This window comes from Microtus ochrogaster, unplaced genomic scaffold (genome assembly GCF_000317375.1).
Source record: "Microtus ochrogaster isolate Prairie Vole_2 unplaced genomic scaffold, MicOch1.0 UNK14, whole genome shotgun sequence".
NCBI lineage: Eukaryota > Metazoa > Chordata > Mammalia > Rodentia > Cricetidae > Microtus > Microtus ochrogaster.
The window spans coordinates 3,771,757-3,784,784 of record NW_004949112.1 but is presented as its reverse complement, the minus strand read 5'-3'; the positions used below and the strand labels follow the sequence as shown (position 1 = coordinate 3,784,784).

At 49.1% G+C, this 13,028-nt stretch overlaps 1 protein-coding gene across 1 annotated transcript; it reads left to right on the top strand.

Annotated features, from left to right (window-relative positions):
- The first annotated feature begins 663 nt into the window (after positions 1–663).
- On the top strand, positions 664–9,206 carry Siglec10 (sialic acid binding Ig like lectin 10). Its single transcript, XM_005366912.3, has 11 exons — positions 664–772; positions 842–1,225; positions 1,361–1,639; positions 2,708–2,763; positions 3,081–3,336; positions 3,555–3,602; positions 3,701–3,958; positions 4,032–4,316; positions 4,595–4,682; positions 4,776–4,887; positions 8,946–9,206. Exons 1-11 carry the CDS (start codon positions 733–735, stop codon positions 9,204–9,206), a joined length of 2,067 nt encoding a protein of 688 aa, XP_005366969.1. The 5' UTR covers positions 664–732.
- The last annotated feature ends 3,822 nt before the right edge of the window (positions 9,207–13,028 follow it).

The following is a 13,028-nucleotide window of genomic DNA, read 5'->3' as shown; positions in this document are numbered from 1 at the left end:
AGGAAGGTTAGATCGGGGAGCAAGGAAGCACATATCTTAATTAAGGGAGCCATCTTAGGGTTGGCAAGAGACTTGGACCTAGAGGGGCTCCCAGGTGCCCAGGGCGATGTCCCCAGTTAGTTCCTGGGGCAGCTGAGGATAGGGAACCTGCAATGACCCTATCCAAAGCCTTTATTTTTAACATGAGTAGGTCCCATCAGGTGTTTAAGATATTTTTATACCAAGAAATAGAATGATTATCTTTTTTTGTACTTCAGTCAGCCAGGCATTCTGAATTTTATGTGGTGAGACCAGCTCCTTCCAGAAGAGCTCACTCCTCTGTACCCACCAGGACCCTCTTCAAGAGGCACTCAGCAAAGTTTTAACTTCTGCTTTCTTACTGACCTAACACGTAAGGGGAAAGCCCCAACCTACATCCATCCACAGCCAGGTCTCCAGGCTAGATACAGCCCTGTCCTTCCATCCCAGCCACCAGAAATGTCTGAGAACAACCAGCTCCAACCATCCAAGCTCCAAATGCCCCACAAAACATGCAATAGGCAAGTGGACACGGAGAGAGTGGATGAGAAAGGGAGAGAGACCAATGGCCGCAGAACTTGCCAACAGCAGTTCGTCTCGCACCAGTTCCCAGAGCTCAGCTTCCGCCTACATTTCCCCTTCACTCTTACTCTGGCGGTCACAGCTGGGGAAGGAAGCCACCTTGTGCAAGTTTAAGATCCTCCTAAGACCACGATGTCACTGCTGCTGTTTCTGTTGTCCTTGGTGTTGGAAGGTGAGTGGGCCCAAGGTGTGAGTGACCCAAGTTGGGGCTTGGGCTACAGGTCAAGTCTGCCTTCCTCAGGGTCTCAAGGTCAGAACAGAGACTACTTGCTCCTGGTGAAGAGGACTGTGAAGGTCCAGGAGGGTCTGTGTGTTGTCGTGTCCTGCTCTTTCTTCTCCCCTGAGAGACGCTGGCATGGCACTGCCCCAGCGTATGGCTACTGGTTCAAAGTCACCGGAAGTTCATCATCTAAATTTCTAGTGGCCACAAATGACAAAGATAAACTAGAAATAATAGAACCAGAAACCCAGGGGAGATTCCAGCTCTTGGGGGATGTCCAGAAAAAGAACTGTTCCTTGATGATCAACGATGTGCAGCAGAGAGACTCCTCGGTCTATTCCTTCCGAGTGGAGAAAGGACTTGAGAAATTCAGTTTTCGGGATGGATTCTTTCTGCTAGTGGAAGGTAAGAGTTGTGGGCATAGCAGGGACCCCTTGTGTCTCACTGCGGGAGGAACAGTGGGAGATAAACCATGAAGCAAAGAAAGCCACTTCTAGGGAGGGGCAGCTGAAGCCACAGGATTGGCATCTTCTCCCTTAGCCCTGACTCACAAGCCAGATGTCTTCATTCCTGAGATCCTGGAGCCTGGGCAGCCAGCCACAGCTGTCTGCTTGTTTCACTGGGCCTTTGAGCAATGCCCAGTTCCTTCTTTCTCCTGGATGGGGGCTGCCATCTCCTCCCAAGAAACCAGACCACACACCTCCCCTTACTCGGTGCTCAGCTTTACTCCAGGACCTCAGCACCATGACACTGAGCTCATATGTCAGGTGGACTTGCCTAGAAAGAGCCTGCAGAGGACAGTCCAACTAAGCGTGGCCTGTGAGTATATGGTGCCTTGGACTGTTCACAGTCCTGGTGGGGGGAGGTAGAGAATCCCCCAACTCCGTGCTCAGGAGAGTTCACGGAAGTACTGGGGATGTGACTCCGCTGGTACAGTGCTTGCCTAGCATGCACAAGGTGCACAGGGTCCTGTGTCCCATCCCCAGCACCACACAGATGAGAGGTGATGGTACACATCTGTATTCCAGCACTAGAGGACCAGGACTTTCAGGCCATCATCCTTGGCTACATAGCACATATATGTACTAGAATATATGAGATCTCGTCTCAAAGGAGGAAGAGGGTTTCTGGGAGATGGCTCAGCTGATAAGTAGTTTTACACACAAGTGTGTGGAATGGATTTTGGACTCTCAGAACCTGCATAAAAACTGGTCAGGGGGCTGGAGAGATGGCTCAGAGGTTAAGAGCACTGGCTGCTCTTCCAGAGGTTCTGAGTTCAATTCCCAGCAACCACATGGTGGTTCACAACCATCTGTAATGAGATCTGGTGTCTTCTTCTGGTCTGCAGGCACACATGCAGGAAGAATACTGTATACATAATGAATGAATGAATAAATAAATATTAAAAAAAACTGGTCAGGCTTGGTGGCCCACTGGTAACCTCATTGCTTTGAGTCAGAGAGAGACAAGTGAGCTCCAAGGCAAGTTGGCTAACTAAATTGGCTACCCAACTGGCCACCTGAGTTCAATGAAAGGCATTGCCTCAGTAAACAATGTGAACAGCGATGCTTCAGAAAGGCACCTTATGTCAACATGCTTCCTCCTACATGTATGTGCACACATGTGCACATATACACATATACACATGTGCACCTATATACACATGCATGTTCACCACATATACATACATTCAAAAGAAGTAGAGCAAGGCACCCCATCCTGGGTGTGCCTGTATCCTGCAAGGCTTTGGTTTCTTTGCTTTCATTTTCTTCATTTCTGGTTGGTCACTTGCCTTCCCTGGGATAGTGGTGCTTTTCTTTCCTTGAGGGACTTCTCATGAGGAATAAAACATTCCCCCTCTGAAGATGACTCATAATGTTCTTCCAGATGCCCCAAGAGATATTGCTATCAGCATTTTCCGTGACAATGTGTCAGGTACGAGGGTCTCCTGAGGTGGTATAAGGTCAGAAATGAAAAGTCTGGAGTGGGGAAGGAGAGAGGGGGCAGGTCAAACTCTTCCTGCTGCCTCCCATGCCCTGTGTCCTGCTCCCTTACCCTTTCCTTATCCCTATCTTTCTGTACCTCTTTATCTCTGTTCATTTCTGTCTTTGTGTCTCTTTCTTTCTATGTCTGTATCCATCTCTGTCTGTGTTCATCCTTCTATACTTTTGTGTCTCTCTATTTCTGTCTTCATCCTTCTTTATCTCTCTTTCACTGTCTCTATTTCCTCCTCTCTCTGTATGTCTCTTTGGGCTCAGAGTTGCATGGAAATACCTTACATCTGGAAGTTCAGCAAGGCCAGTCTCTGCGCCTCCTCTGTGATGCCGACAGCCATCCTCCTGCCACACTGAGTTGGAGCCTGGAGGACCGAATCCTCTCTCGGTCCAGCCCTGTGGACTCCAGAACCCTGGGCCTGGAGCTTCCCCGAGTGAAAGTTGGGGACTCTGGACACTACACCTGCCAAGCAGAGAACAGGCGGGGTTCCCAGAGACACACCCTGGAGATCTCTGTGCTATGTGAGTGTGATCCACCACAGGCTCCTAGCTCTGAGGAGGGAAAGGAAGTGGGAGAGGGTTGGGGAACAGGAGGCTTACAGCAGGCAGACCACCAGGCAGCTTAGGTTGAGGACCCAGTGAGTGACTCACCCACCCCCAGCTTCCACTTCTGGGAGGGATGCTATACCCAGAGAGAAGGCCCTGGCCTGCCTGGAGCCAGTTCCCTGTCTTCATTGCAGATCCCCCAGAGGACCTGAGAGTGACTGCTTCCCAAGCAAACGGGACAGGTAGAAAGGACGGACAGAGGGAGCTGGACATCTGGGTGGTGATGGGAGGCATCCCGGTTGATGAGTCTCATGGTGACTCTGCCTCCTGTCCTCCCCAGTATTGGAAATCCTCAGGAATGGCACCTCCCTCCCGGTCCTGGAGGGCCAAAGCCTGTGTCTAGTCTGTGTCACCCATAGCAACCCCCCAGCCAGTCTGAGCTGGACCTGGGTGGCACAGACTCTGATCCCGGCCCAGTCGTCAGAGCCTGGGAAGCTGGAGCTGCCTCTGGTCCAGAAGGAACATGAAGGAGAATTCACCTGTGCTGCACAGAACCCACTGGGTGCTCAGCACATCTCTCTGAGCCTCTCTGTGCACTGTGAGTGGGGAAAGGGACACCTGGGACCTGTGATGAGGGGCCCCCTGCTGACCCTTCTCTTCCTTCTCCACAGCCCCCCCACAGATGCCCAGATCATCCTGCTCCTGGGAAGCGGAGGGTCTCCACTGCAGCTGCTCCTCCAGAGCCTGGCCCGCCCCCTCGCTGCGCTGGCGACTGGGGGAGGGGCTGCTGGAGGGGAATGGCAGCAATGGCTCCTTCCAGGTCACCTCCAGCTCCACAGGGCCATGGGCCAACAGTTCCCTGAGCCTCCATGGGGTGCTCTGGCCCAGCCTCTCGCTCAGCTGTGAGGCCTGGAACACCCATGGGGCCCGGAGTGCCTCTGTTCTGCTACTGCCTGGTGAGGGCCCTTTGGGACTGAACTGATCTAAGGAGGGCCTGAGTGGGCTCCATGTTTGGAGCAAAGTCTAAGAGAATATGGACCCATGAGCTAAGTGTGGGTGGAGAGGAAAGGAAGTTAAGGCCTGACACCCAGCCCAGGATGCAGTCATGTTTTCTAGACGGGAATAGGAAAGAATCTTGGCCATGGTGTGCAGCAGGAACTGGAGTCCAGAATGGCCACCATTGTGTGTAAGATCACACACATGGTGATAACATACATGGCTCATTCTTTGGTAGGTAAGGAGAGTCCCACGGCCTTCTCCAAGGGAGCACTCTTGGGCTTTGGCGTTGCAGCTCTCATTGCCCTCAGCCTCATTATGATCATGTGAGTTGGAAGGGACTGTTGGGGATGGGGACTGGGATCTGGGCTTCAGGGAGAGGGCTAATGGAACAGTATATGTAGAGGCCATTTCCTCAGCGTGAAGACCCGACAGAAGAAAGGAACACAAGAGGAAACCTCAAGACCCAAGATCTCCCGGGGCAGCACAATCCTGGATTACATCAACGTGGTCCCCAAGCCCAGGTCCCTGGTGAGTTCCAGTCATGCCTTCCCCGTCAACATTCCCTGCTACTTCTGCACACAGCCCTTCCCTTCCCTTCCTACACCTTTGCCTCAGAGACATGAAGCATCCAAGATTAGAGCCAAACCCTGTTTCCCTCTGCGTCTTCACATCTTCCTCTGCTTCCAAGTCTGAGGAACAGAACATGGGCTCTCTCCATAGGTGGCTTACATTTCTTCCATTATTGTCGCCACCAAGGGCTAACTAACTATGTTTAACCACTAATTTGTAGTTACTGTGCTGGGGATAGAACCCAGAGACATGTGCATGCCTTCACGAGGGGATTCTAGGCGGGTATTCTACCGCTGAGCAACATTTCCTGCACCTCTTTGGTGGATGCCAGACAAGTGCTGTACCACTGAATGGCATCCCCAGCCCTACCCAACAATTAGTAATGTCCTTGTGATATGGTACATCCTACTGATTAAATACAGGACTCAAAGTAGGCTGCCTAGGCTCCTATTCCCCCTGTGCCCTCTATTTTTTTTTTAATCATCATCTTAGGCAGTCACTGTATTTCTCTGTGCCTCGACCGTAATATTGGGATAATAGTGGTGCCTACCTCCTGGGAATATGTGTGTGTATACATGTCTATATATACATCCATATGTATACACACACACACACACACACACACACACACACACACATGTTGCATCTGTAAAATATTCAGAGGAGTTTGTGACCCTTATTGGGTTTTCAGTAAACACTAGGTACAACTATGAGGTCACAGGTACCTGGTGATGCTTAAATGAACATCCATGTCTCCAGCTTCTTCCCTGTATTCCAGACCCTTATCCAACCTGCCGGACAGCATCTACACTCAGACATCAGTGGGAATTTCTTATCTAATCCCAGGCAAAATCAACTTCTGAGTGGTTTTCCCTCTATGCCCTCCCTTTGCTTCTTTCTCTCAGCAAATGTCAGCAGCTTTTCTCAAGCAAGCTAAAGCCTTTGCATAATCTTTCACTCCTGCACCCCACAACTTGATCTATCACCAAATCCTCTTCAGAATCCACCCAAATCGCTTCATCCCAGTCTTTGCTCAACACCACAGCTTTCTTCGTGACCTCCTCTGATTCTGTCCTTGTCCTTTCTACATCCTGTAGAAACCACACTGGCATACTTTTCCTCTGGAATACTAACTCAGACAGATAAAAGAACAAACTCTTGATGCATAAGACAAATCAGACAAATGAAAGTCTCTGAATGTTACACACCACACGATTCCATTTATATCTCACTGGCAAGGTTACAAAACCACAGAGCTAAAAGGCTGGAAACGTAGCTCAGGTGGCAGAGTACTCTCCTAGCAGCACAATCCACAGCCCAGCGTGAAAGTGCACACAGTGGTGCCTGACAAACGCTAGTGGAGGCACGGGGGTCGGAAGGACAAAGTCATCTTTGGCTATACATAAAATTCAGAGTCAACCTGAACTACATGACACAGATCATAGGTGAATAAATGCTTGTGGTTAGGGAAAAAGCATCCCCTAACTCTGCAGGACAGGAAGGGGGTGGCTCCATGATGATCCAGGGTCCCGAATCTTGGCTGTGGTGGTCACGTGTGTCTACCTGCACTAGTATGATGGGAGCAGTCTGGACCGGGACTTATTCACATAGGGAGCAGCCTTGAGGCCAGGCAGATTCCTGCACCCCTGAGCATACTCTGATAAAGAACACATTCCTGCCGGGCGGTGGTGGTGCATGCTTTTAATCCCAGCACTTGGGAGGCAGAGGCAGGCGGATCTCTGTGAGTTCGAGACCAGCCTGGTCTACAGAGCTAGTTCCAGGACGGGCTCCAAAACCACAGAGAAACCCTGTCTCGAAAAACCAAAAAAAAAAAAAAAACAAAAACAAAAACAACAACAAAAAAAAACAAAAACACATTCCTGAGTAAGTTCAGTTCAGGAACACACTTCTGAGAATGAACACCCAGTTCAGGAGCACACCCTGGGCGTGCCCAGCTAAGGCAACAGTCCTGAGCACCAAGGAGCACTCCCCTGCTCAGTTTAAGGTCAAAATTCAAGAAGAAAACCTGGCAGAAATGCCTCTGGGCATGCTCAGACTTGCCTATAAAAATTGATAGGAGCACTTTGAAGGGGGGGCTAATATAGGAGTCTCCCCTAGAAGGCAGGTAACGACGTCGCACACTGTATAGAAATCGGCATCCTGCTGTGAATACTGCGCCCCTGGAACACTGGGGTAAGGACACAGGGTTCTTTGTGCGACTTCTGTGACTGCGTACTTTTTAGAAAGGCTCTCACGTAGCTCAAGCTGGCCTCAAATTTCCTCCAGAGTCAAGGACTTTCCTGAACAGCCAAGGACAACCTTGAACTTCTGATCCTCCTGCCTCCACTCTCAGAGTGCTGTCATAGCCAGCATGTGCCACCATGCTTGATCTATGTGGCGCCAGGGGTGGACTCCAGGGCTCTGCACACTAGGCAAACACTCTCCCCTGAGCTACATCATTGGCTCCACTTTGGAAACTTTCGTAACTCTTTGATCATTCCAAAATGGAAAGTTGAAAAAAGTCACAAATCAAAACACCTCAATTTCTATTAAACCCACCATTGATCACTTCTTTGGATTTCCAAAGTCATCTCCAGGGACTTTGAGGTAGAGAGCTTTGCCTTGTCTTACAAGACTGACTATGTAGCCACAGAGGCCATATTGCTTTTTTAATTTTTCAAATTTTAATCTTTATTTAGTATTCTCTATCAGCGTTATTATCGGGGGATGTGCATGCATGCTGTAGTGCACATGTGTAGGTCAGAGGCCAACTTCCGGGAGTCGGCTCTGTCTTTAAATTCCAGGTTCCAGGGATGGAACTCGCGTCTTCTAGCTTGCACTCCAAGCACGCTTCCTCACCAGTTTACCCTTTCATCTCCCACCTTGTTCTTCCGTAAGCACAGCCCCCAGACCCCGCTCAAATACTTGAATTTGTTGGTGCCTTCCTTCAGAGAGTTTTTCACAGAAACTGCATGGTTCCTGGCTTCATTTAATATTCTTTACTTGATAATCACCCCATCAAAGATGTCCAGAATGACCTCTTCACTTATTCTTGGCATTTGTATATATCGTGTCTATTTATAAGTGCAATGTGCCACTATACTCACACAGCACAGTGATCAAATTGGGGCAATTAACATATGCTCTCTACCTCCGAATTATTTCTCTGTGGTAAAACTATTTTATCTATAGCAATGACTCTTCTTTTAATTTAATTTGTTTAAGTTTTTTTTTTTTTTTTGAGACAAGGTCTCCCTGTGTAGTTCTCACTGACCTGGAAGTCACTATGTAGATCAGGCTGGCCTCGAGCTCTTAGAGATCTGAATGCCTCTGCCACCTGAGTGCTGGGTTAAAGGCGGTGCTACCACACTCAGCTTTATGCTTTATTTTTACTCCTAATTGTGGTGTGTGTGTGTATGTGTGTGGTGGCGTGGTATGTGTGTGTGGTGTGTATGTGATATGTGTGTGTGTGGTGTGTGTTATGGTATGTGTGTGTGTGGTATGTGTGTGGTGTGTGTGTGGTATGTGTGTGGTATGTGTGTGTAGTGTGTGTGGTATGTGTGTGTAGTGTGTGTGGTGTGTGTGGTGTGTGTTATGGTATGTGTGTGGTGTGTGTTATGGTGTGTGTGTTGTGTGTGTGGTGTGTGTGTGCTGTGTGTGTGGTGTGTGTGGTGTGTGTGTGCTGTGGTATGTGTGTGTATGTGTGGAAAGTTCTTGTAGGGGCTAGAAGAGGGCTCAGAGTCCCTGAAGTTCCAGGTGACTAGGATCGGCCAGGAGATGGTGCTGATGAGCAGACTTGGGTCTTCTGGAAGTTCAGCAGGTGCTCTGAACTGCTGACCTGTCTCTCCAGCCCCACCTCCCGCTTTCTCTTCTTCAGAGCACTCAGAGATTGCCATTTCTACATTTCTGTGTGTGCTTGTTCCTTGCTAGAGCTCCAGTTCTCAAGTCAGTGCCTGGCGCATGCCAGGTGCACAACTATGAGCTGAGTGAGTGAAAGGTGTTTGCTGTCCCCTCAGGCTCAGAATCGGAAGGCCAAACCCGGCACCCCTCCCAGGATCCCGTCCCAGGACACTCACTCCCCTGAGTCAAAGAAGGGACAGAAGGAGCCACCGTTCACTTCTCCTGGCTGCCCGGACCCCACGTCATCCTCTGATGCCCCGGTCTCTGAGAATAACCCGGAAGAACTCCATTATGCTGCTCTCAACTTCCCCCGCCTTAGACTGTGGGAGACCCAGAATCCCCAAGACACCGATTATGCCGAAGTCAGGTTCCACTGAATTTGTCCTGGACTTGAGAACTGAGATCTCCTACCCCCAAAGGAATGCAGTTTCTCTTCTCAAAAAAATCCTCAGGAGGTACAGTGCTTGCCACCAAACCCGGATCCACAGGTGGAAGGAACCTTCCACAAGCTGTCCTCTGACGGCCCACGGGCCTCCCAGTGAGTCTGAAGGTCAGAGGACAGCTTGGAGAGTCAGCTCTGGTGAATCCTGAGGATTGAACCTAGGCCTCTGGGCCTGGTAGCAGGTATCCTAATCTGCTAAACCCAGAACAGAGATTTAAGAGAAGAGGCCTAGATAAGTCATTAGCAAAATAAAGCTTTCTTGTGTTTGCCTGTCTTGAATGTTGTGGGCGCTAATGGGCTGGCTGGAGAGGGACTCTGGCCACCCTTCAGATTCAGGCTAGGTCTCCTGACTCCCCTCCTGGTGTTTGCCCCCCACTTACACTCATTAACACAACACTGCTGGTCCCTGGGAATTCTGGGAAACAATGCCTCTCCCTCAAGCCCTAAGTCATTGTTGTGGAAATCACGGAAAGTCACAAGTCACGACCTTAACACAGGTATTTTGAAATAACTGACCTCTACCCAAGTTGTTGCCTTAGCAACAAGGAGCCTATAAGATCCAAGGCCAAAGGAGCATTCAAGGGTGGCTTCAGAGTCGCACTGACTGTAATTGGGTAATTGGATGGCCCATCCTTTATGTTGTTTGTGGACACTTACCCTGCTTTCTCTGGAGGGCTCTCTGGTGTCCACCCCCCCAACCTGCCACACTCACCCCCTCCAGGCTCTATCTGGGTCCCCTTCCACTCCCGTTTTATATGAATGTTTGTATGCGTGTGGGTGCATGTGTGTGAATACTTTTGTATATGTGCGTGTTCACATGGAATGTGATGTCAGGGATACTATCCATCAATTTTTTGCCTTATTCAGTGAGTCAGGGTGGAGTGGTTGGAGTGAGAATGTTTCCCGTTGGTTCATATGTTTAAATACTTGGTTCCAAGTTGGTGAAACTTCTTGGGAAACATTAGGCAGTGTGTTCTAACAATCCTATACAAAGCATATTTACAGAAATGGGGTGACCTGCCCCCGATCCTGTCAGCACTGAGTCAGAACAGCTGGTATCCCCAGACAAGAAATCTGAGAAGTATCAACACCCAAAGAATTTTAGAGGAAAATATTTGAGGGGGAAAAATGGGGTTTCCAGAAATGATTGCATCTGTCCCATGCATGATTGGACAAAATGACACTAAAGTCACCAAGACAATCATCAATATTACGAGCGAGGAGAGCGTGCAGGTAGCGTGGTCCCAGCCACATTCTACTGACCCGAAGTCCTCTGGTCTTTGCCATTTGAGATCGTCTCTGTGGGCTTTTGCCTCATCTGGAGACCTGCTGGACAAGCACTCATGCACTAGTCTGAAACTAGGCAGCAGGACTCCCAGCGGTAGACCAGTTGACTCTGAAAGCGCTTGTTATTTATTCCATCCTCCTTAGCTGTGTTCTACAAAGTCTAAGGGCCACAGTGACTACTAATGGGACCAGTGATTCTTGACCTAAATGGCCACAACTATGGACTTTCTTGGTTGAAGTTGCTTTTTTGGCTTTCTATAGGATGAGTATCCAAAACCTGGCTCTCCTTGGAGCAAAAGTAGAAGGACATGGTTGACCACAGGGAAATTTTTTTAAGTTTTCTGTCTTGGAGGGCATTAATAAAACTTTATTCACTTACTTTATGGATATCAGCATTTTGTCTGCATATCCTATGTGTGCTCTGTGCCTGCCTGGTGCTGGGGTAATCAGAAGAGAACACTAGATCCCTGAAACTAGAGTTACCGGTGAGCTGCTGAGTGAATGCTGGGAACTAAAGCTACTGTCCTCTGTAAGGAGCAGCCAGTGCTCTTAACCACTGAATCATCTCTCCAGCCCCTTAATAGGGATATTTAGGCTTAAGCACTAGGGTTAAGAGACCCAGAAGGAAAGATAAAATACTTAAGAGTATAGGTGTGGGTTCTCTAAGAGGGAGTTGTCAATTCTTTCGTCTCTTGACAGGAGAATAAGGTTCTCTCACTAGGCATGGTGGCACACATCTGCAATCCCACACTTGGGAGGCAGAGGCTGGGGGATCTCTGTGAGTTTGAGGCCAGTCTGAGTTCCAGGGTCCCTGCCTCAAACAACAATAACAAAAGACTAGAACTCCACAACTGTCCACTCCTACAACTGTATGTAGCTTCTTCGTGTGTAGGAGGACAGAGCTTTGTTGGTGAGTGCTTGCCGAGCAAGCATGAAGCCCTTGGTCCAATCACTAGTATCTCACAAACTGGCATGATGGTACACTCTTATAAGGAGGACCAGGAGTTTAAGGTCATCCTCATCACACAGCTAGCTTGAGGCCTACATAGGCTACCCCCAGCCTAGGCTACCCCCAGCCTAGGCTACCCGAGACTCTGTTACATGTAGCGCAGGGCACAGTGGCTTATGTCTTTAATCCAAGCACTTGGAAGGCTATCTCTGTGAGTTTGAGCCCAGACTGTTTTACATAGCGAGTTCCAGGCCCACCAGGATCACCACAGTGAGAACCGGTCTCAAGACAAAACAAAAAATTTTCAATCCACAAAATAAATGAATGAATAAATACATCACAGCCTAGTCTTACATCCTGGCTTCTGATTCAGTCCAAACCCCATTGCCTTTCTTCCCACCTAACACAGGTTCACTCTGGTACCTTGCCAGGTGTTGAACCTTCTGGCACTTTGCAGAACAATGAGAAATAACTTTTTATCATTTACAAGCTGCACAGCTTGTGACACTTTCTTATGGCTGCAAAATCAATTTCTGAAGCAGGAGAAGGTGACGGTGGTACTCCCATTCCTGTCCCACTCAGAAGAGAATGGAAGAGAAAAATGAGTTCTTGGGGAACAGCGTTGAAATGGCCCCAGTGAAGGCTCCCACACTGCAGCAATGGCCTCTGCCTCTAGAGGGAAGCACAGCCTACGTAGCTGTGCCTCAACCCACCAGCAAGCAACATTCTTCCGCACCCCTGCCATCACTCACCAGAACCTAGCTTACCACTCCACTCCCCCAACATGCCCTGACACAAAATCTTAGTGGCAACTTTGACTTATCTTTATCATTTCCTATATCAAGTGTTCTGGAACATTCTCCATCCTGAATGCCAGAGGGAGATAGCTGCTTCCTTTACCATCCCAGCTACTGCTGATCATAAGTGCGTGCGTGCGTGCGTGCGTGCGTGTGTGTGTGTGTGTGTGTATGTGAATGTATGGTTCAAAACATAGATACCACACTGGAGAGATAGCTCTGTTGGTACCTTGAGTTTGATCTCCAGAACTCAGGTTAAGGGACAAACAAAAGTCCTTCAAGATGATTAGTGAGTAAAGATGCATCCTGCCAAGCCCAGTGACCTAAGTTCAATCCCCAGGACCCACACAGTGGGAGAAACAAGTCCCACAAGCTGGCCTCTGATGTTCACTCTCTATTACAAATGCACATGCGCATTCTCTCTCTCTCTCTCTCTCTCTCTCTCTCTCTCTCTCTCTCTCTCTCTCTTTCGCACATGCACACATGCACAGACCCATACACATATGAACAAATAAATAAATGACATTTAGAAGAGTTTTCAAGCCGGGCATGATGCAGTCACAGTGCCGGGGAGACTGGCACCCGGTGGATCCCTGAGGGCTGCATGCCCATGGGTCAGTAAAAAACCTGTCTCAAAAAAAGTGTATGGAGCCGGGTGGTGGTGGCGCACGCCTTTAATCCCAGCACTCGGGAGGCAGAGGCAGGTGGATCTCTGTGAGTTCGA

Bases quoted from the DNA above. Each gene is read 5' to 3' on its own strand.
- Siglec10 (XM_005366912.3), top strand. From the start codon at position 733: ATGTCACTGCTGCTGTTTCTGTTGTCCTTGGTGTTGGAAG. The intron at 1,226-1,360 runs GTAAGAGTTGTG...CTTCTCCCTTAG, and splicing joins ATTCTTTCTGCTAGTGGAAG to CCCTGACTCACAAGCCAGAT. The intron at 4,683-4,775 runs GTGAGTTGGAAG...CCATTTCCTCAG, and splicing joins CTCAGCCTCATTATGATCAT to CGTGAAGACCCGACAGAAGA.